Source organism: Salvelinus fontinalis, chromosome 10, assembly GCF_029448725.1.
Source record: "Salvelinus fontinalis isolate EN_2023a chromosome 10, ASM2944872v1, whole genome shotgun sequence".
Lineage (NCBI taxonomy): Eukaryota > Metazoa > Chordata > Actinopteri > Salmoniformes > Salmonidae > Salvelinus > Salvelinus fontinalis.
Genome location: NC_074674.1, coordinates 21,300,937 through 21,328,436, shown reverse-complemented (window position 1 = coordinate 21,328,436; position 27,500 = coordinate 21,300,937). Strand labels below are relative to the sequence as shown.

General features: G+C 43.7%; 1 protein-coding gene across 4 annotated transcripts in view; it reads right to left on the bottom strand.

Moving 5' to 3' along the window:
* Positions 1-26,907, bottom strand: part of LOC129863807 (AP-3 complex subunit beta-1-like) — a 57,051-nt gene extending 30,144 nt beyond the window's left edge. Inside the window, exons 1-19 of one of the 4 annotated variants that reach the window (XM_055936074.1) lie at positions 26,602-26,907; positions 21,951-22,026; positions 21,617-21,691; positions 20,013-20,108; positions 19,272-19,432; positions 19,113-19,179; positions 14,574-14,756; positions 13,663-13,818; positions 12,699-12,796; positions 12,530-12,584; positions 12,021-12,092; positions 11,853-11,915; positions 8,665-8,797; positions 7,473-7,582; positions 7,185-7,361; positions 6,137-6,323; positions 5,178-5,308; positions 2,782-2,947; positions 2,475-2,652 (exon numbers count right to left, since the gene is read on the bottom strand). In XM_055936074.1, coding sequence (XP_055792049.1) covers positions 2,475-2,652; positions 2,782-2,947; positions 5,178-5,308; positions 6,137-6,323; positions 7,185-7,361; positions 7,473-7,582; positions 8,665-8,797; positions 11,853-11,915; positions 12,021-12,092; positions 12,530-12,584; positions 12,699-12,796; positions 13,663-13,818; positions 14,574-14,756; positions 19,113-19,179; positions 19,272-19,432; positions 20,013-20,108; positions 21,617-21,691; positions 21,951-22,026; positions 26,602-26,735 — 2,318 coding nt within the window. In that variant the 5' untranslated portion in view covers positions 26,736-26,907. The other 3 variants (XM_055936078.1, XM_055936076.1, XM_055936077.1) reach the window with 3 other exon arrangements.
* Between the last annotated feature and the right edge of the window lie 593 nt (positions 26,908-27,500).

Sequence of the window (27,500 nt, the reverse complement as noted above, 5' to 3'; positions counted from 1 at the left end):
GGAGTAAGAGCCTAAATTCATTGGCTGGCCAATAACCGTCATCCAAAATTCCATGAGCGTCTTCCTTACGTACCTGTGAGATTAAGGAGTGCGTCTTGAAGGGTTATTCCGTGGGAGGATTGAAAAAAAATATTACACCGTCAAAAGATGGAATCCTTAGTGGTGAAACTGCCACTACCGTTTGCTATATAACAAACAAATGGCAAATAATGACCACTGGGTTTTCCCCCCTCAGACATCATTGCACGCGTGATCAAACAGCAGAATGTGTACTGAAAAGACATTGGGATATCACGTTGTGCGATGCTCCTCACCTCCACCTCGTCAACAAAAACAAAACATAACGGCCTTGGGGCAGACGGTGGCGCTGTTTTCCCGACCGCGGACTCCGTCTAACACAGATTGAAATATAACATTAACTTGGGTTTTTCCTATATTAAAACATGAAAAGTTTCATTATAAAAAGGGGAACGTGTTATGAATCTATCCATTAAAGGCACTCTAACCAAAACCCTTTCCACCCCCACCACGTACTGCAGTCTGCTGGAGCTCATGCTAAAACTCTGTCAGAACAACCAAGATCAATCTGGTTTGGTTTGCCCACTTAATTTAATATCGCTTTCGTTGAAACTTTTTTCTCCTCCTCCCTCCCTCGCTCTCCTCTTTCCATCTCTCTCTCCAATTTGTCCTGATAATGAGTGTTTACTCGGGCTGCCTGGGATTTTCAGCTGTTAAATTAACGAGCAGAATTGTGACGGTAACTGGCTTTTTAACTTGGCCGATGATGAGAAGCCAGTATTAATTTGGCCTACAGATTTCATTTGTTGCGAACAGGAAAAAGCGATATAAATCAGAGCGGGCCTGATTAAGCCCTGCCTGGAATGACTGGGCCGTAATGAGGGCATTATGCTGTGTTTGTTGTGGAAGCACTGGGGTGAGCTGGGATAATTACTGTGTGTGTGTGTGTGTGTTTGAGAGCGAGATAGTGTGTGTGGGACAGTGGGTATAGCATGTGTGGATGAGTGTGTGGAAGCACTGGGGTGAGCTGGTCTAATTACACCCTCTAATGGAGGGAACAGGGTCAGCTGCCGGCCTGTCACACAACGCGAGCAGGTAGGGTGTGTGTGTGAGAGAGCATTGTGTGAGAGAGTGAAATAGAACGTGTCAGGGACAAAACTTGCCAGTGTGTGTCTGTGTTCAACAGTAATGTCTCAGATCTCATTCATTGCTACCACCAGGAAGCTAAATGACCAATCCACAGCTGCACTGCCGTATGAGAGCACTTTACAATGGAGCACAATAAAGCAGAAAGTTCCTCTTTTCAAAACTAGTTGAACGGCTATTTACCACAGGGGAGATGAACTACACAGTAAACGAAAATCACATGCCTCCAACCAAATTGATTTGAATTTCTTGGTCCTGTGCAGCTGTAAATCAAACAAAAACGCATGGAAACCAAAAGTTTGAATTTCAACATTTTGAATAAATATAGTGCTGCGCGATTAACTGAAATGTCGTTTTATTTCCAGGATTTAAAAAAAAATTATTCTTAAAATTGACCAACGTCTGTTCAATGATTCTAATTCCATTTAGTTCTGGTATTTTCTGTGAGCTCAAATCACTGTTGTTGGACTTAGTAGGAAGTCGTAGTTTTCAAAAGGTTTTCAACAAAGTGTACCGCAGAAAACGTGGTACTTAACTACAATGGCCATTACGTTGCCTTCTTCACACACAGACACACACGAGAAAGAGAGAAGAGCGTGACATGAGGGAGTGGGACAGAAATGTAAACAGTTGCTTCGTGAGGTAGCCCCATCGCTAGCCAATAATACATCTAATTGACTGATAGCTGGCATTAAAAACAGGTTTGAAGGTATGCCTTATGTACTTTGAAGAGCTACTAAAATAGTGATTTCATCCACCAGGTAGCTAGCCTAACTAGGATGACTCATTGGGGAGCAGAGCAATAGATGGTGGCTGCTAATGCCTGAGCAGAGGTGTGATGACTCGGCATGAAATACGAAAGTCATTATGTGAAAATAATGTAATATTACACAACTGAAATGTGTTATTAAAGTAAAGTCATGGGATAAAGGATGGGTAGTCATTAGCATTGCTTCTATCAATGAAACTGCTACTAAAGTCATCATCATACTAAAACAGATATTTAATATACCCAACTAAAATATTTGATTAAAGTAAAGTCATGTGAAAAAAAACGAGTAAGTGATAAGCAGCAATGGGCTTTCATTAATAGTTGTATTCTGTGTTGTTACAGAATTCAACTGACTTAATGTATTTATTGCAAAAAATACATTCATCGAAACCCAAATCAAAAACCGTGAGGATTGTTCAAAGACTGAGACGACTTCAGAAAGCACTAGCCCCTCAGCACCAAAATAGTGAATCGTACAAGAGTGCCACCATACTTAACCACAACTGTACGTGTTGCATACTTCATTATAGTGTGGTACCTGTCTTTGGCCGTTGGTTTGACTGTCTTCTTCTGTGGTGGTTTCTTAGTTGTTTTCTTCTTCTGTTCAGAGTCGGACTCACTGGAACTCTTCTCCGATTGGCTGGAGGACTTGTCGGACTCTTCACTGCTCTGACTACTGCTCTTTTCCTCATCGCTCTCTGCCTCACTGCTTGACACTAACACACACAAACACACACACAAACACACAGGTTCATCTTGTACGATTATGAATACAACCTTAACTGGCATTGCAAACATTCACAAAATAACATTATACTTTATGGTACACACATGGACAAACAGACCTTCACTACTGCTGCTGCTGTCATCACTGCTACTGCTCCCTGAGCCCTTATCCTTCTCCTCCTCCTCCTCCTCCTCCTCTCCAGAGTCAGAGTAGAACTTATCATCTGATGACCTGGACAGCTTGGACTTTCCAGTCTTCCCTAGCGATGGAGCCCACTCCTTCACCTGGCAACGGATTAGGAAGTGAGGTCATAGGAAGTAAGGAAAGATAGAAACAAAAGTTACACTACCAGTCAAAAGGTTTGGACAAATCTACTAATTCCAGGGTTTTTTCTTTACATCAAAACTATGAAATAACACATATGGAATAATGTAGTAGCCAAAAATGTGTTGAACAAATCAAAATATATTTTATATTTGAGATCCTACAAAGTAGCCACCCTTTGCCTTGATGACAGCTTTGCACACTCTTGGCATTCTCTCAACCAGGTGCACCTTGTTAAAAGTTAATTTGTGGAATTTCTTTTCTTTGAGCCAATCAGTTGTGTTGTGATAAGGTAGGGGTGGTATACAGAAGATAGCTCTATTTGGTAAAAGTCCATGTTATGGAAAGAACAGCTCAAATAAGCAAAGAGAAACAGTCCATCACTACTTTAAGACATGAAAGTCAGTCAATTCGGAAAATTTCATGAAAACAGAGTAGGTGAATGGATGATCTCCGCATGTGTGGTTTCCACCATGAAGCATGGAGGAAGAGATGTGATGGTGTGGGGGTGCTTTGCCAGTGACACTGTCAGTGATTTATTTAGAATTCAAGGCACACTTAACCAGCATGGCTACCACAACATTCTGCAGCGATACGCCATCCCATCTGGTTTGCGCTTAGTGGGACTATCATTTGTTTTTCAACAGGACAATGACTGAATACACACCTCCAGGCTGTGTAAGGGCTATTTGACCAAGGAGAGTGATGGAGTGCTGTATCAGATGACCTGGCCTCCATAGTCACCTGACCTCAACCCAATTGTGATGGTTTGGGACGAGTTGGACTGCAGGGTGAAGGAAAAGCAGCCAACAAGTGCTCAGTATATGTGGGAACTCCTACAAGAAAGCATTTCTCATGAAGCTGGTTGAGAGAATGCCAAGAGTGTGCAAAGCTGTCAAGGCAAAGGGTGGCTATTTTGAAGAGTATAAAATAAATGTTGATTTGTTTAACACTTTTTTGGTTACTACATGATTCCATAGTTTAATGTCTTCAATGTTATTCTACAATGTAGAAAATAGTAAAAATAAAGTAAACCACTGGAATGAGTAGGTGGGCAAACCTTTGACTTGTATTGTATGTGGACACCTGCTCATCATCTCATTCCAAAATCAATGGCATTAATATAGAGTTGGTCCACCCTTTGCTAATATAACAGCCTCCACTCTTCTGGGAAGGCTTTCCACTAGATGTTGGAACAATGCTGTGAAGACTTGCTTCCATTCAGCCACAAGAGCATTAGTGAGGTCGGGCACTGATGTTAGGAGAGGTCATTGTCATGCTGAAACAGGAAAGGGCCTTCCCCAAACTGTTGCCACAAAGTTGGAAGCACAGAATTGTCTAGAATGTCATTGTATGTTGTAGTATTAAGATTTCCCTTCCCTGGAACTAAGGGGTCTAGCCCGAACCATGGAAAACAGCCTCAAACCATTATTCCTCATCCACCAAACTTTACAGTTGGCACTACGCATTGCGGCGTGTAGCGTTCTCCTGGCCAAACCCAGATTAGTCCATCGGACTGCCGCATGGTGAAGTGTGATTCATCACTCCAGAGAATGCCATTACACTGCTACAGAGCCCAAAGGCGGTGAGCTTTACACCACTCCAGTCAACGCTTGGCATTGTGCCTGGTGATCTTAGGCTTGTGTGCGGCTGCTCGGCCATGGAAGCCCATTTCATGAAGCTCCCAACGAACAGTTATTTGAGGACGTGGCTTCCAGAGGTAGTTTGGAACTCACTTCAGCACTCGATGGTCCCGTTCTGTGAGCTTGTGTGGCCTAACAATTCGCGGCTGAGCCGTTGTTGTTCCTAGATGCTTCCACTTCACAATAACAGCACTTACAGTTGACCGGGGCAGCTCTAGCAGGGCAGAAATTTGACGAACTGTTGGAAAGGTGCCATCCTATGACGGTGCCACGTTGAAAGTCACTGAGCTCTTCAGTAAGGCCATTCTATTGCCAATGTTTGTCTATGGAGCTCCCATGGCTCTGTGCTAGATTTTATACACCTGTCAGCAACGGTTGTGGCTGAAATTGCCGAATCCACTAATTTGAAGGAGTGTGCACATACGTTTGTATTCATAGTGTATCAACACAGAGCTGTATTAAAATGTCTGAGTTGACCATGGCCACCCTTGGTTTAGGGCCTGGGTGATGAGCGGGAACGGCAGTAGAAGTAAAGATGGATCCTTACCGGCTCAATCACCTCCACGTTCCTCACTGATTGGTCAGGAGCCACGGCAGGCCAATCAGAGAGCTCCAGGTAGCCGCTGGCTTTGGTGTTGATGGTGTGGGACAGGGTTCCCAGCTGGTAACGATCACGGTCTGACAGAGTGATGGAGGGGAGAGGAGAAAAGGAGAAGACGGAGGGAGGAAGTAAAGGAAAAATCGTAGACAAAGAGGGGAAAATGTCAGAGGGGAAACATAATGAGTAACATTGGAGGGAGAGGGGGTGAGAGGACGAAGGGAAAATGGTGGGGGGGGGGGTTGGAGGAGGGGAGAAAAGAGGGACGAGAGAAACATAATGAGTAACATTGGAGGACGAGAAGGGGGTAGAGAAAGAGAGGCAGGGGTCTCAATGTCACAGCAGTGCGCTCTCAATCAGCAGGACAGAGAGTAATTGGCATTAAACACTCTGAAATGTCACTGTATACACACACACAGTGCTGTTTAATAAAGGGTCCAGGAGCCCACACGCACAAGAGTAAAACGATTCTCCCTCCCTAATGGTCAATATAGGAGGTGTAATCAGTCAAAGTGCCTGGGGAGGTCGGCCTTCTCTAACGAAAAAGAGAGGGAGAAAAGAAATCAAGAGTTAAAAGGGTGAATATTAAGAATGACAGGAGTGGTAACGTTTTCCATAAACATCTAGTAGACGCAGAGACCACCGCAGAATAATAATGTTTCGGAGGCGGCTTCTGTCTTTCTCTCATCTGGATTGAAGTTAACTGTGTATGTGTGTGTGTGTGTGTGTGTGTTATCTGCATCTCAAAGGTTATCATTAGCCAGGTAATAATTCACCCATCTCATCAGAGCCGAGAGAGAGGACCCTGGACCCTCTGCCATTCAGACTCACACCAGCATATTAAAAACACCCGTGTGTCTCCTAAAGGGCACCCTATTCCCAATTTTGTGCACTACTTCCAAAGGTACCTTTGTACGTGGACTCGAGGACGGGCGCTGGTTTGGGCGCCAGCAGGATGCGGCGGGCGTACTTGCCGAGTGCTCCGCTCTTCTCATTGGGCACGATGAGCTGGCGGATGAAGCGAGTGCGGTCTCTGATGTCATAGTTCTGGTCATACTTCCCCAGGTTCAGAATGTACTGGGTCAACAACTTGGTCTGGATGTTGGGAGAGACAGAAGGACGGAGGGAAAGAGGGAGATATGGTGGTGGAGAGGGAGAAGGAGGAGAGGGAGAGAAAGACGGAGGGGAGGAAGCGGGAGATCGGGTGAGAAGACGCCGCCAATCCAACATAAAAAATTGAATACAAAGCACACAGCTCCATTAAGGTAAGCTCATGAATCAGTATGGTGCTTCACACTACATTTTCTTCATACAAACACACTGTTCTCCTCCAGTCTGCTCCCCCTCTCTAGCTGTATGAGTGACAACCTCTCTCTGTGCCAGGTGGGTTTATGGTCTGAGATGGGGAGCGCTCGCCTTTAACATATATTATTCAGGGAGGTATAAAAACCAAGAGTTACGACCCCAGAAGGACGACATTAGCACTCTCTCACACCTCCCTCTATTTCTTCATCCCTTTTTAACCTCTTCCCTCTCCGTCCGCCTCGAATCTCTCACCATCCCACTCCCTCTTCCCCCCAGCCCTCCCTCCATCCTCATCTCTCTGAAACATTAGCAAGGGGGAAGAGGTCTAATAACGTGCTCATTTGAGGCGGCAGCAGCAGCATCTGCAGTGTGGTCATAAACCCAGCCTGGCCGCCATATTGCTTTGCATCTGATAGAACGGATCTGTAGTTACCAAACAGAGGCAAGGCAATGGCACGACGCGCACCATTAAAGCTTGCGCTTAAGGAAGCGGGGAAAACTAGATTGCAGTAGCCAAATAACAAGAAACTGGAGGCTAATGACGTTGTTTACTTCCATGACAATAAAAGTTGAATAAGATGAATTATGTTTGGGCAGAATAATGCTGCGACGTGTACTGCCGACTCGACTGTTTAGCGTAGGCTAATGTACCTGTTTGGAGTTGGTGAGGTAGAGTTTGGCAGCCAGGTTGACAGTCTGCAGCTTGACGATGTCCTCCTCGGAGGTGAAGCTCTTGGCCATCTTGCGGAGGACGTCGGGGGCGATCTGAGGGACCCTCTCACAGTACTCTCCCATCAGCCACAGGATGCTGGCCCGCGCCATCGGCACCTTGACACACAAGAGGGGTTAGTCCTGTTTTTGGGGGTGTGCATTTTGAGTCACGACGCGCTCGGGCGCAAGAGCAAATACACAGACGCATTGAGGTCGCGGTAGACGTACAGCGATGTTGTCGAAGAGCTTGGCCATGTGTTTGATGATGTCACTGTGCTGGGTGGGCTGGGTCTGGAGAAGCTTCTTGATGACCACCACGCTCTCAGCCACCACCGTCTCTGTGAGGAGACAATACATTTCGATTTCAAAATGTAACTAAATGTAATCAAAAATGTAATATATACGTAATCAACCAAAAAGTATTATTTATCATGAGAAGGGCCATAAACAGTTACTAGTTATTGTTTATGGCCCTCATGATACATCATTACTTTTTGGGGGATTGTTGCTGCATACTCCAAGAAAGGTTAAAATTTCACCTTTCTGGTAATTTTTTAAATAAACTGCTGAGGTTTAGTCACTTGAGGACACAAGCTGAAGTACACAGTACAAACATAATAAAAATATGAAATATTGTATATGATGTATTGCCTATTCAACAAAAGTATGAAAAAGGCTTGAAATTACATGTTTACTAAATATATTATAATCAATTTATAAAATGACCAACTATAAGATTTCACCTTCCTTATAACTGTAAAATAATTTTTTTGTATATTGTGTTAAAGAAAACGTGCATAAACATATGTGCAAAACATCTGTCCCCATCGCGTCTCATAGAGCTCTAGCTCGGCATCCTGAACTCGTTAGGGACTCGCCTTTCATCTCATATTAATCTGGTCCCTGACAAACAGAAAGTGGTAGTTTAAAAATCAATGAATCATTTTTCGATTACTGGCTATAAAAATCGATCTCTGAATGTGCTACAGCTACAAAACCAATCTCTCCTACTGCGTTACGGTGTAAGGATTCCAGGCATATGCAGTGTTAGTGGCTGTGAAGTAGGGTTCAGCCAGGTGTTGGGCAGTGTTGTCAGATGTCACACCTTGCTTCACACAGGCACAAGAAACATAATCCTCTGTCCATGAGAATCAGGGCTACCGCTCAATGCAAGCCACTTTAAGCTATGGCGTCCTCATATTCATTTAGAACAACTAGTACCAGAACCACGCAAGTGCCTAAAACTGAAGACTTTGCATCTAAGGGGTTAAAACAATACATACAAAAGAGAGGGTTTGGTACTATATATCCAACTTATATCCAACTTTGAACAGGAGCTGGACAAAGACAACCAATCGACTGATTCTCTGGACAAAGAGGACCAATAAGTCGATCAATCAATCGGTCAGTGGTTCCGTACCGTCTCGGTTGGAGAGTAGCAGCACCAGTCCTTGGAGGCAGGTGTCTGTCACCTCAGAGATGTTGGTGGCACACCTGCCGATGGCCTGGATGGTACCAGCTGCAAACTGCTTGTCCTGGCTCTTCACATAAGTCTGTTCAAATCAAAGCACAAGGTGGAGCCATTCATTGTATCTAAAAGGCGATAATATATGTGAAACCGCTGCCAGTGACGGAAAGGGATATTGAGAAAGAGAGACAGAGACAGAATGTAACAGAGATAATCAAAGAGAGAGAGATTACAGAATGTAACAGAGATAAGAGATAGAGCATGTTAGAGATAATAATCAAAGAGAGACAGAATGTAACCGAAATATTCAAAGAGAGATACAGGAAAAAAATCAACTGCATATTCCAAAAAGCAGCGTCGAAAGCAAATTTGAGAAAACCAAAGAAATGCAACATCAGAAACAAAAAACTCAATGTTTCTGAAAAATGGTTTGATAATGAATGTAAAACAATTAGAAAACACCTAAAACAAATGTCAAATTAAAAACATAAGCAGCAAAACAACCCAGAGCTACGATATGAATACTTTGAAACAATGAAACAGTATAAACATACACTGAAACACAAGAAATTGAATTATACCAACAACACACTTGACGAAATTGAAAACGCAATTGACCAAAATCAGTTCTGGGACAAGTGGAACAATTTAAGCATGACAGAGCCACAAGAATTAGCCATACAAGATGTAGGAATTTGGAAAACTTATTTTGATAATCTATACAAAAATATCCCACAAAAAGACAACAGAACCAATTAGAAATTAAAGAAAATTTGAACTTCCTTGAATCAGTCATTAAAAACAACCAAAATCCATTAGATTACCCAATAACCCAACAAGAACTTGTGGTCTAGATAACATCAGAAATTAAATGCTGAACAGCAGCACACCTGAGTTTCAAAATGCTGTGCTTAAATTGTTCAACATGGTTTTAACTTCTGGCTGCTTTCCCTGATGTCTGGAACCAGGGACTCATCTCCCCTATCGACAAAAGTGGAAACAAATCAGATCAGACCCCAATAATAACAGGGGAATTTGCGTAAACAACAACTTGGGAAAGGTTTTCTGGAGCATTTTGAATTCAAGAATTCAAACCTTTCTTCAAGAAAAAAATGTAGTAAGTAAATATCAAATTGGCTTTCTCACTAACCATCGAATTACTGACCATATATACACACACCTTACACACACTAATTAATAAACACGTCCACCCCCTCAAAAAAAGAGGGCAAAATCTTTGCTTGCTTTATTGACTTTAAATAAGCATTTGATTCTATTTGGCACGAAGGGCTATTTTACAAAATTCTCCAAAGTGAGCTTGGTGGTAAGGTGTATGACTTAATAAAATATACGTACACAGAAAACAAGTGTGCAATAAAAATCAAAAACCAAAGAACAGAATTCTTTTCACAACGTCGAGGTGTGAGACAAGGCTGCAGTTTGAGTCCAAATCTTTTCAACATTTATATCAATGAATTAGCAGACATGTTGGACCATTCTCCAGCCCCAGGACTCACACTATTTGACACCGAGGTGAAATACCTGCTGTATACTGATGACTTGGTACTTCTATCACCAACCAAAGAAGGTCTTCAACAGAACATTAATATTCTAGAGCAATATTGCCATAATTAGGCCCTGGTAGTAAATTTACAAAAAATTAAAATCATGATTCCCCCCCCAAAAAACATGTCAGAAGCACAAATTTATATTCACCCTGAACACCATAATTGAACACACTAAAAATTACACCTACCTTGGTCTGACCATATCTGCGTCGGGAAAACTTTAATATGGCAGTGAATGCACTCAAATAAAAAGCCCGCAGAGCATTGTATGCAATAAAAATGAAATTATTCAAAATCAACATCCCAATTAGAATTTGGACCAAAAAATATTTGACAGTGTAATCCTACCAATAGCGCTTTACAGAAGTGAGGTTTGGGGGCCACTCAATAAACTGGACTTTAAAATGTGGGACAAACATCCAATTGAAGCACTACATGCAGAATTCTGTAAGAAAATTCTACAAGTCCAGAGAAATACACCAACTAATGCATGTAGGGCAGAATGCATGGGCCACTTTCCAGTAGTAATGAAAATACAGAAAAGATCATTAAAATTTCGGCTACATCTAAATTCAAGTCTGCAATTTAAAGCACTTCAAACCCAAGAGCTGAGCCCAGAAACGAGCCCTCTCAGTCAGCTGGTGTTGGACCTAACCAACCAGGCTGACACCAGCACTGCTTCAAAAGAAAGAATTCCAATAGACAAAATCATGAACCAATCAAAGGACTCATATTTACAACATTGGAAAAACGAAAACAAAATCCCAAAGCCGACTAAATTGCTATCTGACCCTAAACAGAGAATATGAATTGGCTGATTATCTCTACTCTGTCAAAGATACGAAGCAGAGACAGATCCTTACCAAGTACAGGCTGAGTGACCACCGATTGGCAATAGAAACCGGCAGACATAAAAAGACATGGCTCACTGCACGACAGGTGAGGTAGAAACAGAGATGCACTTTCTCCTTTACTGTGATAAATATTCCACACAAAGAGATTCATTATTCACAGAAATGACTACATTTATTCAATTTTAACCTATTAAACCCAGAGGAAAAACTAAAAATACTCATGGGCGAAGGAGCAATGGCTCCTCTTGCAGTCAAATATAAATTTGCCTGCCATAGCCTGAGGGACACTGAATAATAACATCTGCATAGTAAGCAGTAACTTACTTATTATTACTATTATCGTTGTTTATCTTTCCAAATAGTAGTGGTATGGGTGATAATGGTAATGATAGCAGTTTAATGATGGTGGTGGTAGTGGTAACGTTGATAGTAGTTGTAGTACTGATGTAAATAGTAAAGATGACCGTTATTTAGTTATAAGTTAGTTTCATATTTAGATTTTTAAAATATTTATTACATTACTATTGACTGTTACCATTTGTTATTATTTTTGTATTTCATTTTACTACCATTTTCTATTATTATTTGTTATTGTTTATAATTTTATTACAATGTATATTGTATACATTGTTGCTTTGGCAATACTGACAATGTTTTTCATGCCAATAAAGCAGCTTAAATTTGAGACAGAATGTAACCGAGAGAGACAGAGACTTACCTGGAACTCTCTAAGGATGGTTGAGATGTTGGCTTCGTTGGCCAGGCTGGTCAAGATCTCCAGCTGGGGAGACAAGATAGGTCTGATCAAACACACACACACACACACACACACACCTGACCTCATGGTTTACTTTTACATTAGCTTGGTCATCACGAGGGAGCTTACCTTGAGTGATTTGATATGAGTGGCATCTGTGGATCTCACATAGAAACTCTTCATGTAAGGTTCAAACATGCCCTGGCGGGAGAACATAAAACCATAATGTTACTTCCTAATAAAAAGGCAGAGGCCGCTAGATTGAACTGCCCTGCTCCGCCCACCGCTTTGTAATACTGCAATATTATTCGTTCTAAACCGACGGAAAAGTTTGCCCAACGTGTCGTTTATTACAGTCACAACAGAAGTCAGTAGTCCACATCGTCACAACCGTGACGTTTACAACTGACAAAGTGCGTACAACATGGCGATCATGCCGTTTAGAACCACAGACAACGAGAGAGAATGGTGTCTCCGGTACGTCTGGCGACGAAGGAGCGGTTGTGACGCCATCTCGGCAAGACGAGTCCAGACAATCCGGTCACGCAGCCACTCCGATAGTAGAACAGTAACAGGTAACACACCATTATCTGTCCCGCAGCAGACACTGATGAGAGGAGCCATGTTTAGAGCCTTACCTTCCTCTGGATAGACATGGTGGCTATGTTCTGTAACACAATGTACTGCACCTCCCTGAGAGACAGAGGGGAAACATTATGGAGAGCCTTTTTATTTTGTGTCCTCACAACAGAGACACACAGAGAGGGCGAGAAAAGAAATAAAAAAACGTGAGGGGTTGGGGTGTACCTGTGGCTTCGGAGCAGTCTAACCAGTGACTTGGTGATGACGCCGACCTCGTGTTTAGGAGCCAGGTGCCAGTACAGCTGAGCTACTGACACCACCACCTGAAACGACAGACATCAACAGGTTTTTTCCTTTAACCTAGCCCTTCTAGCCACGCCTCAAATACAGGCGGTTGTTTCTCAACTCCAGTCACGCCCTATCTAGCCTGGTCCCGGTTGAATTCGTGCGGTCTTCCCAAGTCCTGTGGTCATTGTCACGCCATTGTTTGGCGTCACAGACCCTAGGATTCGGCAAGACGATACAAACAGACCTGAGATCAGGCAGTGCTTTATCTACTTCTCGTGTAGGACGGGTCTTCATCCTCCCTCAGGACACAAAGCTCTTTAAAAAGCTCAATATATATCAAATAGCAACACCAAAGTCTTGCGTTTTTTTTTTTATGTGAGGAATGTCATTTAGAAGGTAACAGACAGCCAGAGTAAGGACTGAGGAGTCACATTTGGAAGACGTGACGGTAAGATGGAGGGCCGCATCGCGTTCTCGCTGTTAAAAGACACAACACGTCACATTTTAAATCAACATGCTCATTTGGGACCATTTTTCCTCCCGCTGCTACACTGCCGCACAGACCTTGAGTCTCCTGGGTGATGGAGACCTGCTTAGTGTGTGTGTGTGTGCAGCATCAGTCGTTGTGTAGCCTCGGTTCCGGAGACAGCTGTGCGGAAGGAGTGACATCAGAACCCCATGCTCAGACGCCTTCATCAAGGCTGCCTGTATCCCTCACAGCCAGCAGGTTCAACAGCAGTCAACACTGTTTCACACACACAGTTTACTGCTGCATGCGTGTGTGTTTATGCATCTGTTTGTGTGTGTGAGAGAGAGACTCGGACCAGTGTGCCCCAGAGCAGTGTGTGTGTGTGTGTGTGTGTGTGTGTGTGTGTGTGTGTGTGTGTGTGGTGAGACTCACAGCAGTGTTTCTACTCTGCAGTAGAGGCTTGGTGTTCCTGAGAAGTAGTCGGTGGTCGGGGTCCATCATGTAGGACTTCTTTTCGTCCCCATTTTTCGTCTTCTTCTCATCAGACTCATAGAAAGCCGTCTCACTGTTCTCATCAAACTGGCCATCCTGAAACACACACAGGTGTCTTTCTTTCTGTTACTCACCGTATACATGCCAATCTGATAGCACATCATCCACATATTTACCTTCAGGTGTCAATTCCTCTTAGCCAACGCCTGCTCGTCGAGCCAACGCCTGCTCGTCGAGCCAACGCCTGCTAGCCAACACAAGCCAGATTTATACGCACATCTAGAAGTTGCTTGCAGGTGAGTTGGAGAAGTGCGCTCGCTAACTATCACTTTTTACTGCGCTAACGTTTTGCTCTTCGTCAAGTAACGACAAACAGATGGATACTGAAAGCACATCTTGCGTAGGGTTTCTTTGTTTATTATTGAAATAACTTAATAGTAAACGATAAAAAAAAAAACGCATACTGACTGACAAATGTCCCCTTAGTCGTTTTTGATTCATTTACTATAGGCTATATTTGACTCGTCACACTGAAGCAATAATGACATTATTACTTCAGTGTTGATGTTTGATATCTGGCGTTTAGTCCCCAACTGAGCCCTTTACTTGTTCGCTGATGAGACGTTCAAGAGAAGCCACTACATCTCAAATCTAAATGAAAAACGTTCTTCATTAGAGCTAAAGCCACACGACGCCGTTCTGACACAAACCACGTAGTCGCCTCCCTTGATCCCGTTCTCCATCCCACACCTCTTTCCACAGGCTGGCTTTCCACAGGCTGTCAACATGGAGCTGATGACCACCTGCCCCCCCCCCCCCGCGCCGCCATCTTTCTTCCTCCCATGTCTCACCTCTTTCCAGGGGCTGGTGAACTGCGTCCTGGCGTAGCGGGTCAACATGGTGATGATGACCACCTGACCCCACTCCTCCACGTCCACCAGCAGATTGCAGAGTTTACGGTAGTTCTTATGGATCAGGTCAATACGGTCCGGACACACTTCCTCAAAGGCCATCACCACGCTGCCCGCTACCAGCTATAGGGGGAGACGTCAGGTTACTGTAGGGCTAGAGTAAAAGCCTGCACTCCCAGTAACTCTCAGGATCTGACTTGGGCAGCCCTGCTTTAGCCCGAGTCCATTGTATGTGTATTTATGTAACTAGGCAAGTTAGTTAAGAACAAATTCTTATTTTACAATGACGGCCTACCGAAAGGCCTGGTTACGTCTTGGTTAGAAAGACAGTGTACTTCATGATCTAAGAGCAAGAATTTTGTTTATGAACAGTTAGCTATAATCTAAGAGCCAGGCACCAAACAGGAGAGGAGTAACTGGGTGGAAAATTACCGCATTTAAAGTCTTTACTGAACAAATCTAATTTGGCATCACCATGGTAAAGGGCATCCTTCTAAATCGCTCATACACATCCAAAACATTTCTCATATTTCACCACAGACTTTTAATTTTTCCTTCAGCTCATAACTAATTGAATGTTCTATTCATGAGACAAGAGAAAGGGGGAAATGGGAGGATGGAGGGAGAGAGGGAGGAAAGGGAGGCAATCAAGTACATTTTATTGGGAGAAAAATCCATTTGTCTGGTCCGTGTTCTATTCCTATAGCGCTGCTGGCTGGCAGACTGACTGATTGACATGGCCGGGTATTAATATGCAAACAGCATTAACGCAGAAAGGCGAGGGGGGACAAGGAAGGAGTAGGCAAGGAGAGGGGTAGCAGAATCCGGTCTCTCCCATTAGAAAAGACTGGCCCCTGGTGGCCCCTGTGGAAACCCTGTACATTTACCCATCATCCCTGCCGTGCAGCTGCATTGATTGTGTAGGTGTGTGTGCGTATGCGTTTGAGGCCCTCTGACAACTGGGGAGCTGGGAACCGAAGCGCTAATCATTCAACAATCTGGACAGCTATAGGGAGTAGGCTTCTAAATGACTGGTAAAACCAGAGAAAAGGTGTGAGGTAAAATACGTGTTTGGAATTAGCCTAACTTTGCAACCAAAATTACATTACACTACATTATTTTTTTTAAACAAGCAGTTCGTTAAAAAAAACAAAAACAAAAAAAAAAACATGGGCGAAACAAATCAAAACAGAGGCAAGGAACACATTGTTTAAACACTTGGTTTAGCAAGCAATTAAGAAACCTCATATAAGCAGAGTTTAACGGACGTGCTTGTGGTTTATAATTGGAAAGGGGCCTGGTTGGGAAATGTATGTGTGGCTTTTACTTGTTATGCACAGCGTGGTTGGTCTCAGAACTAACAGATGCTTGATGCAAAGTTCCAAGTCCGCAAACCTCATCTAGTGCATAGCCCTTATATTTGGAGTAAAGTACTGACAGGAAAGAACAGGAACTTTGCGAAAATTGTGCCTGTGTGCATCAAACGGATACACTGAGGTTCCTAGTATCTCAGCCCTGTGTTATGTTCCCTTCGACGTCTGTCTCTCTCTCCCTCTTAGCCTATTACAGTGTCTCTGGGCCTGCCTCCGCCTCTCTTTGTGCATCATCCCTCCCCCACCTCCCTCTCAACTTCCCCCATTAGACGCAGGTAAACTACATGCGCCATCAACAAAACTGACACCCCAATCTATGGAGTCCCACAACCAGCCCTCCCTCCCTCACCTCCCTCCCCCATCCACTTCCACCGTATTATCTACACTACGTGACAAGCCAGTAATGGAAAAATCACACTAAGCAAATGGTTCCTCTAATAACAATAAATTTCGTATAAAATTATGAAGGGCCCAAACCATTTCCTTGCATCTATTTTGTCATGAATTCTAATTAGGGCGCCAGGGAGGCGGCGAGTGCTGGGTCATCACGCCAGAGACGGCGCACCGCCTTGATTGATGGCACGGCGCAGGGTCGGTCGGCCTACCCTCCCTGCCTTCTCTCTATCCTCTCCTCCTTTTCTATCTCCTCCCTCCTCTTTCTCTTCAATGAATGGGCATCCCACCTAGCCTCTAATCATACCACACACTACCACACACACTCCTCCCTGTTCTCATTTCAATTTTGCAGGAGGTGCAGGGAGAGGCAGGGCGGCGGGATGGGAGGGATCGATCATTTATCTTGTAATGGCTGGATAATAGATCCATCACAGTAAAACAGCTGCACAACCTCCTGTGTTGTGTTTCTCTCTCCCTCCTCTCCCTCGCTCTACAGCCCTTCTCACCATCCTGTCTTTAACCAGGGGTGTCACACTAATTTAGCGTAAAGGGGCCATCACCGTTCAGACCAATGTCACGAAGGCTACAACAGAGACAGCCAAATATATATATATATATATTTTTTTACATCTCTCCAAATATACTTACATTGTAACATACCCAACATAACTGAATTCACTACCTTGGTGATAATTCTTTTTTTTTTTTTTACAATGCACAATCATTTCTAATAAGCGTAGAGGCTAGTTTTGGGGCACAGGTAGGGGACGCATAAGATCTGATGGTGGTGGGCCACAATTGGCTCCTGAGCCGCATGTTTGGGACACCTCAGTTTTATATACTGCCCTAGAGACTCATGTGGCACAGTCCATATCTACATGATCAGCCTGTGATTCTCACTCTCCAGAACGATAGGAAGTTGCTATCTCAAAGTGAAGGGGAATATAAGCTTAAAGCTTTATTTTTCCTCCAGGCGAAAATAAATAAATAAAAAGCCTAGTCTGCCAAGTGTATATTGTATGACATCTTGTGTAAATGCACTTTAAATAAAGTTTGATTTGAAATACTACTGTGGGATGAACGGTGATAAAACAGGTAATACAATGCATTTGTAAAATACATTCAAAGATGGTTCTTATGAAGCTCTGGTCAAGATAAAGTGAATTGTATCCATATAAATGCAGATGTCCTTTGAATAACAGGACAAACACAACACGATAGATCACCGACAGAAAGCAAAGAGCTAAAACTGGCAGTAAATAAATTGGTATAGAAGCTCTCTGAAATTCTAATAACAAATCATAACACATAAAAAAAATATTAAATATTCAACAAAAAAAAAAAAGACATTAGCATTCCGGTCTTATTAATCTTTTTCTTCCAGTCCAAAACACAGCGCACGGACTTGTGTGACTGTGCCCTTTCTCGGTGTCCCCGAGCCAGCCAGCCTCATTGAGAGAGTGTTTCAATGGGGAGAAATCATCTATCTTCGTTAGTGACTGAAGCTAAATATGCTATGCATCTGGTCCTGCCCCCCCCCCCCCCCCCCCCCCCGCCCCTTTAGTGCTACGGGTTATTTTATATAATGAGAGATGCATGCAACGAATACCTAATTGCGCGAGAGAGACCGTGTATGGCTTGTATTTACTAACATGCACAGGGCATTCTATATGCTAACTTCAGCACGTGCGCAATTTACATTATTTTAACTAGCCGTTATAGGAGCATATGCATTTATAGTGACCATACGCATTTATAGTGACCTTCTGGAGAATATGCACCATCTATTAGCCTAATAGTGGAAGGAGACGCTGTATTTGTGCTTCAAACACTGGAGTTGGAGAATGCAATCAGGCTAATCTAGGAAAAAAATATAACTTGGCCTTAGAAAGCAAATTACGGTGACACCAGCATCAGTGAGAGAATGCCTTTCTAAATCGACAGTTAACTAGGAGCATCTGAAGATGTGTGGATTTAAGTGGGCGCTAACAAAGCATGGCATTGGTGAATGAGCTGAGAGAGAGAGAGGAGAGAGAGGAGAGAGGTAATGATGGGGGGGAACTGTTCTGTTGGACTGGACTACCCTCTGGTGGCTGGATGGGACCACTGCACCTAGTAGACCAGTGACGTCATGGATTTGGTTTGAATGAATGCATTGAGTAAGGACTGACTGCTGAACCCATCTGATATCAAATGAATGAAATAGGTTTGTCGTCTATCTGATTCAGAGTGATTACAATTGAATCCATACTTATTACTGCTTTGTTCAGAACATGCGGTCTCCAGTGTTTCCCCCAAAGATTTTTTCCCCCAGCAGGAGTGGCAAAGTTAGCGTGGGGGGGGGGCCTCTTGGCAACAGAGACAAAATGTTGCTGTTTTAAACCGAATTTCCTGCAATTCTACATATTTTGCCATGGGGCGGAGAGAACATTTTACCGTTTTAAAATTGGTTTCCTGCGCTCCTAAACATTTTGTCATGGCTTATGCCATGTTCTTACACCATCTGAGTGACTCAAATAATGAGGGCCCCCCCATGTAATGACATTTGGGGAATTTTAGATAATCTTAGAAAAAAATATAAAATATATAGCTCCATTATCTTTCTACACACTTTATAATCTGGTTGTAGTCATTTATGTTTACAATGAAAACATTTGACCGTCCCAAAACTTACATGGATTAGCTGGTAATGGGAGCAGGTTTTACTCACAGTGCTTTTGTCCTTCAGCAATTTATCAATGACTTCTATCAGGTGCTCCTTCTGATCCGGATCCAGGCTACGGAGAATGAAAGCTTTGAGTCAACTCCCAGTTCCATTGCTTTACACACACACACACACACACACACACACACACACCACACACACAACCTGTAGAGTTTCTGGATGGCGTGGGCGGATGTTTTCCTGACGTAAGGGGACATGTCGGAGGCAGCCTCCTTGATGGCCAGCATCATGATGGGAACGATGATGGGAACTCTGATACTGGACAGAACCCTCAGAGCACTGGCTCTGATCAGCTGGTTAGGGTCCTGGTAGAGGACAGATGGGGAATATAAGGATTATCTTAACACACATTCACGAGCGCACACACACTTCCACAAAGATGTACACAATGAGACAGAGTGAGGAAAGTAAAAGAGAAAAAAATAAAAGGACTGGAGACAGAAATCTCTCATGTGGTTTGGGTTAAGAGATACTGAAGACATGATACAGTACCACACACACACACACTGGGAGGAAGTGAAGCATGGTGTAGAGCTAGCAGGGGCTGAAATGGGTTTTCCAGCTCTGGGTCCTGAGACACATCAGGGTGACGGGGTGGGCTGTCTAAAAAACACAACTCTGTTGTCCACAGAACTTACAGAGAGACAGACAGCCTCTCTATGAATGGCTCAATAGCCCTACACACACACACCTTTATACATGTACATATCAAACATGACACTTTCTTCCAAGACCTGTATGAGTGTGTGGGAATTCAAAACGGTAAAAAAAAAAAAAAAAACACGCTCTGCATCAAAGCCTGCTGTGCACACACACACACACACACACACACACACACACACACACACACACACACACACACACACACACACACACACGTGTTACCTTGAGGGCCCTCTGAAAGGTGCTGATGGACAGTAGGGCCAGGTCCTGCTGCTCCTCTGCATACCTCACCAGGTACACATACACCAACTTCTTCAGCTGGAACACACAGACACACGTTGAATTAGTCAATGAAGAAATCCCAAGTCTATTGATTCACTTTTGGGTTGAGCTCAGTACACATTCCAAAATGTTTAGGTAACACTATTCTCCACACAGTGGAGAGAATGGCTAGACCTTGGATGTATTTCTTGGGCTGGTTGTTTTAGAGTGGGAAAAGCGGAGGTTGAAAGTGTTCCTGTTGGATATTATTACAGTCTAGATGGCATGTTGTTTAAGGGAGAGCAGAGAATGAGATAAAAAAATATATATATAAAAAAATGTTTTATTTGACTTCCTCCCCCTCCTTGCTCCTCACACGTAGAGGAGACTGAGCTAATATTTGTCCAGTGTCCGACTGAGTTAAAAAGGATACTTCGGGATTTTGGCAATGAATGAGTGCAGCCCCCGCACTCGTCCTCCTAGCTCCTTCAAAACACCCACATCCTTAATCTCCTTCCAGAGTCAGATGAACTTGTGGATACCATTTTTATGTCTTTAAGTCTAGACTCTAGTATGAAGGAAGTTGCTAACTAGCGTTAGCGCCGGCTCACGAAACGACCTCTTACTCCCTTCATACTGGACAGTCACAGACACATACAAATGGCATCCACAAGTTCATCGGACTCTGGTGGAAGTAGATGAAGGGCCGCACTGGCAAAATCTCTAAGTATCCCTTTAAAGGTTGGCCCTGATTCACTTCAGTGTTATTCGGCGTACAGCTGTGGTTTTCAATCATCATTGCTGTGATTAGTGGGTGAATTAACATCATTACTGAGTCTAAGAGGGGACATAACCCATCTGGCCTTGTCTGAGAGGAATCACATCTTATCGAAAACATCACAGAAAATATATGCTCAAAATTAGGAATAGTAATCAAATATACTAATGATTTCATTTCCATTATTTAATCAGTTATCAAATACCAATAACCATACTCCATATAGCCCTCCATCCCTCTCACACACACACACACCTCAAGGCTTTCAAGTCTCGGGTTGTTGTTGCTTGCGCTGGTAGAAGTAAACAAAGCATCCTGATATTAAATCACACTAGTCCGTCAATACTCTGTGTCCTCCAGTGCTGCTTTCTGATTAGAGACAATCAATAACACACAGCACAGAAGCAGAGGGGGGGGGGGGACGACGACGACAAGAGAGACAGAGTGACTGAGCTGCACGCAGAGAGGTGAGGACAGAGAGAGCGTGAGAGAGAGAGAGCCACAGCGAGGGACCTAGCACTACCCTAGCATCTGGTGTGTGTGAGGAGAGAGGAGACGTGGCCACGGGCTCTCCTCTGCCAATTACCCACATGCTCCAGTTCCCTACCATGGGTTGCCCTGCCACACACACACCTCACAAGCTGCCCCTCGTACAGCCTGTTTATTCTGCTGATCAATATTACCAGGCAGTGGTTCGGTGGTCTCCTCCTGGCAGTGGGAGGGACCTCATCCATCTTGTCTTCGATAGAATCTACTAAACATTATGCAAACAGAATGGAACTCATACCTCTATATTCTTACTGGCCACATTCTTCACCACAGCTGGGAACAGCTCGGAGGCATTCTTCCCCTTGGCGATCAGCTGTTGACACAACATCACTTGCATGTGTCACAGTATTCAATGTGTTATTAACACTGTACATACAATATACTACAGCAATGTACCGCACTGTAAATTGCATTTAGGAAATTGTCCACCAATTCTTCAAAGGAGGAATTTACAAATTGGCCTAATTTAATTATTGAGACTGGAACACCGAAGTACACTTGAACTGAGAATGCACTGCACTTAGCGGAAGTGCACTCCTCAGGCCTGGAATGTGTGTGCAGGTGGTGCTCACCGCAATGATCCTCTTCATGGCGTCCAGTTTGAGTGAGTCCTTATTGCTCTCCAGCATCTCTTTAAGGTCATCATTCCTGGTGGAGAGGAGAAAGAGATCAGAACATGTGCTGTATGCTATTTAATATCACCACACTGCTTTTTTTACATATCGGACAGCCTTCTTTACACCTGACAACTTCCACCGGTGTAGCCAAGAATTCTACACTTCCGCCGGTGTAAAATTCATTAGGCTAATGAGTTGAAGAACGTCATTGAATTGGGACTGTAAAACTGTGGTACACTTATAACAGAGATTTGAGATATTTGATCAAATTACAATCCTATCGCACAAAAAACAAAAAAGATATGCAGCCTGACTTGATCGATCTCTAGCCGTGTCCTTGGTGGGAGACAGGCCAAAGGTCTGCCAAGACCCAGACTAATACTGATCTATGGAGAGCATTATGTCCTGTATTAACTTGGCTCCTGCTAGAAATTGGTAGTCATGTGGAAAACCTCTCTGCAATACAACAGCCATTTTCAAGAGAGAGTAGCTTACACATACCTGTAGAGAGCCATTCTAGTTCCATCAACGTCAAATGAAAATATAGGGTCTCAGATGACCTATTTTCGTAGGATACTCTTCCACACGGTCTACGATGCTCAAACTATCAACAGCCGCTTCAACAATTCATCCCGTTACTGTAGCGCCACACTCAAGTGGACGCATTTAAAATGTCACAGCATCTCTATGGAAACACCGTCAACCCGGAGAACAAGCAGAATCTCACATGATGTTAACCCAGCCAGGCCTACACGACCCTTACCCTTCCACAGAAGAATGTGAAGCCACACAGCAGGTCATTGATGAGAGAGCGAGAAAAAAGAAATGCTTCTGCATCAGAATGGACTGTTGGGTTCAACACACCAGGCAGATGTTTCACATTGAACAACAACACGAGGAAGAATGGGTAGAGAGCGAATGAAAAACACAAATTGACCATATTGGGAGTTGTTGCCAGGCGCAGAGGAAAGAAAGTCACGTTGTGACTCACGATAATGTCACAATCAATAATCAGCTAGAGAGATGAGGAAACTAGGCGAGTTCGTGAACTTGAAAAGACACACACACCAGCATGTGATGAGATACTACTGCAGAGAACCCTTTGGTGAGTGTCTCGTCAGGGCCTCCGTTGGCGTGCGTGAGGGTGCTGCTCCTCCTGGCGAAGTTTGGTCTTTAAGGTGAGCTGAACGTTCTCAGCAGACACCAGAGCTGTCCTCACAGTCCCCACGAGTACACACACATTTCCTGACTGTCAGCTGGCTGTAACGTTCACTGTGGCTACTTCCCTCCAACCGCTTTTGCACTTCACAGGCAACCTCTGCACACAGCACTGAGAAATCACAGTGATCGTTCATAACTGCTACAGCATCTACAGGCCCGTCTGTTGCTCTCCTCTCTCTGTCCGTCTTCCTCGCTCCTCCTCCCTCAGCTGATGAGTCACAGGATGCCCCCTCCGCTGGCTAAAGCTCCGGCCCTCGCCGTGGCAGACAGAGCTCCCACTGGCCATCCGGTTGTATCCGCGAGTCCACACACACGTTTCCTGACTGTCAGCTGGTTGTAACGTTCGCTGTGGCTACTTCCCTCCAACCCGCTTTTGCACTTGACAGGCAGCGACCAACTGTAGTGGTCACAGGATACCCATTCTGCTGGCTAATGATCTAGCATTAGTGGTTCTGCTACACACACAGACAGACACTACGCATGCCCTCTCTGGTATGCTCTCTCCCTCTCTAAACTGAAGCTGTGACTGACAGCACCGTCTCTTTAAATCTCACGTTTCAGGCTACTAAGCAATTAAGAAACCATCACATCCTTAGCTCGAAGATGATAACACGAGTGGCAAGATGAAGTGGTCCTCTTAAATGGCTACTAGTAGGATTTGACTCTTCATTGCTTGTAAATGCAATGCAGAGACGGGTTGAAGTTTCCTGCCTGATGGATCTGTAGCTCTTGGACAGGGTCTACTTTCTCCTTCTCTCCTCTCCCCGTACTGTAGTTCTCTGCGTCTATGTGTAGCTGGGTGGTAGTTTGGTTCTCTCTGCCTGTGGCCACTTCCTCCAGGGGAAACAGGAAGGCCTTATCAGCCTCGGGGTAAACAGTGAGCAGCTTTCACCACCTATGTCCACAGCACAATGCTTCACGCCTGCCAAGTGCCCTTCAAGGGAACTGCTGACAGGGCTAGATAAAAAGTCCCTGCCAGCCTCACACCACCACCAGAAGAACCACACAGAGTTAGAACAACACCCCAACAACGCTACATGTCTCACTTCATGTTTAAACCAGCCGTGTCTCTTTTTCCAGGTTTCAAGACTGGCAAGCAAGTCATTCACATAACGACCAGTAGGATAAAGCACTGTAAACAGCTCCAATCAGCTGACGCTATTGAGCCTACTACTGTCTGCCATGTCCTCTAGTGTTTATATACAGGATGATAATGTTGTCAGACATGGCTCAGATGATATAGCCTAATACATAATCTGACATCACATGGAGGCCCTATAAAAACATGGGAAACTGAACCGCAGTGAAATAATATGGCGTTTTAAGAAGCAGCTGATCACTTGGGGACAACCAGCCAGTCACATGTTGCTGTGCTTCTGTCAAGGCCAGAGCAGTAGAGTGGACCGTGAGGTAACAAGAGCCCAGCCAATACAGGATAATCTACAGAAACGTGACTTTGACACCGACTGTGTCACATGACATTATTCAAACAGCATACTGACTGTGGTTTCATTTCATTGGAGAAAGCTGACTAACACAACGGCCACCTATCGATATGTTTATGACAAATAAAGTGCAAGAGAGGATTAAGCTTACAGCCATTAAATGCACATACGTCAAAAGGCAAGTAAAGTAACATTGACGATAGCTTCATTTAAAAGTTAACATAAAAACTCCATCAGTGCTTCGCTGCTTTCTGACTTACCATTCAAGTCTGCCATCTAGTGTTATGGTGCAATCACAGCGAGATCGAGAACTACACAGAGCAACATATTCTCAGAAATCAATCCCATGACCCTCTGTAGCTATTCCTGGAGAAATAATAGGATTGAATGGGTGTACCCAATATGATAAAACCTTCACCTACCCTTACACCCAGCCATGTCATTCAGATCTACGAGCGATGTGGGACTACTGGGTTGACTTCATAGAACAATGCTATCAGTCACTGACTTGAGTTTGGGGAGTAAAGAGAACAAACAAAATATATCTTCATTTGAAAACTATAATGTAAAGGGAATTAGGCTCATGGTGAATATAGAGTGAGTGAATTTATGAATGCCTGACAAAAGCCTAGATTATGTTAAGATGTGATACTGATAGGACAGACTCCCTACTATATCTCATAGTAAAGCCGAGGCATTGTGTGTCATAGTTTGTGTGTGGACAGTGGAATCATTCACCCCCCCCCCCAAGCCCGGCAGGCTCCAGCAGCCCAACCAAGAGTCATCTAGTCTCCATTACCAGACCTGGCCTACTGGCCCTGCCTCGCTGCTCAACAGACCAACCATCTGATCATGTGAGAGGACTTAAGAGATTGCCTTAGGGCCAAACCACGTAAAAATATTAGGCTGACGCAAGTCACTGCTCGACGGAGACAGAGATGGTTTAAAGTGTTCTACTGCCCGCTGCTATGAAGAGCAGCACTAGCCTACATGGAACAGACATACCAGTAGACATTCCATTGTATAATGATGACATGAGCACAATGCAAACATTTTCAATTAAACCTTTCTACGGGTGGGATACCTCTTAAAACGGATAGAACTGATAGATAAGGGAAACAGTCCCAAGTGTGGAGAAAGAGACAAACTAACAGTAAGTGGCTAATTCAAAGCTTCCATGATAAATCATGTTGAATAAACATTCATATGATAATGGTTGACTGTTGGGGAGACTTTCCGGGAGAAAATGGCCTTCAGAGAAGACAGTGACTTGAGGCCTTGTCTGGAGCCAGCTGGGGAAAGACTAACCAACTGATAGTGAAATTATAACTGATCCCAACTCCAAGGCTACAGTTTGGGAAACACGAATTCACAGTAAACCCAATCCTACAGCTGAGTAAGTCAACTACTGGGCACGTATTCAAGATCATAATGAAGAAGATTAGGCTATATGGACCTGATCCTAGGTCAGCAACACTTTCTCTGTGATCCTATGTGAATACAGGCCCTGATTTACAGTAAAAGACACATGACTATAGGATGAGGATGGCCGACCTAGTGATGGAACTGCCCTCTAGTGGTATCATAACGTGATGTTGATTGATGACAGAGCACATTTTACACGTAATCAGTTCCTTTTTATCTCACTTTATCCAATTTATTTAAAATGGGTTGTTTACAAGGATTTTAAACAATATTTCAATGATATGCTTTTTTGTTCATGTAAACATGTATTCCAAACACACGGCATCTTCGATAAATGAAACATTGCTTGCTGTCAACAAAAGCGTTTTAAACCGTGAAGCTACCATAGAGATGCAGCTGTATATCTAACCAACTAGTTACCACTAGCATCCATCTTAGATAGCAAATTAAGTTGCAAACACAGTTTACACACAAGTAGGTTAATAAAATAATTAATTGCTAGCTAATTGACCTACTTTTTAAAGTTGGTGCTGAACAGGCCAAATCCAGCATTGGAGGAGGTCGGGGTAGTCTCCTGACCAACCTCCACCGCTGAATCCGATCCTCCTTGGTCGTTATACGACAAGTTGTTGGTCGACATGCTCAACATTTGACGTTTCACAAATGTACAGAATCTTTTATTGTATAAAGTAAAACTATCGGAAACAAAATCCCAGTCGTTAACAGTTTGATGATGCCAATTAGAAGAAGAAACGCAAAACAAAACTTTGTCCTGAACGTGCAACTTTTACCCCTTATCCACGCAGTACCGGAAGTAAGAGTTGGATACGTTTGTGTCAGAGTCACATGACAGGGGGAAGAGAAATCTGTCATCAAACTTAAGCCTAAGTTTAACTCTAAACTTAACCCCACTGCAATCCTTATGCCTAACCCTAACCGTAAATGAAGACCAAAAGGCTCATTTTAGTTTTCATTCATTTTTACGATAAACTATTATGACTTTGCAGCTGTAGTAGCTCCGTTGCCATGGCAACTTTGGCCGCAAGCCAATCAAATGAGTTTAGGGGTGTACTCAGTGACGCGCGTGCGCGCTAAACGAAAGCGTCCAGTATTTTTGTTATAGCGGTGGCGCAAGGAACTGGAGTTGAAGTAAACTTCAGAGCTAGATGATTAGCTGTCTGTCACTACCATGAGGAGAGTCTAAAGTGCTCTGCAGTCTGCATAGTGAGAAATTCAAGTACTATTGTCTGGAGGATAAGCAGCCCATCTGTTTAGTGTGTCAATCTTCTAGAAAACACATGAGTCATGACTGCTGCCCCATAGACGAAAATGTTCAGGACCTCAAGGAGAAGGTACAACGACGTAAAGACATGCGTTTTACAGAGTCACGTTTTTATTGAACATAATACATTTT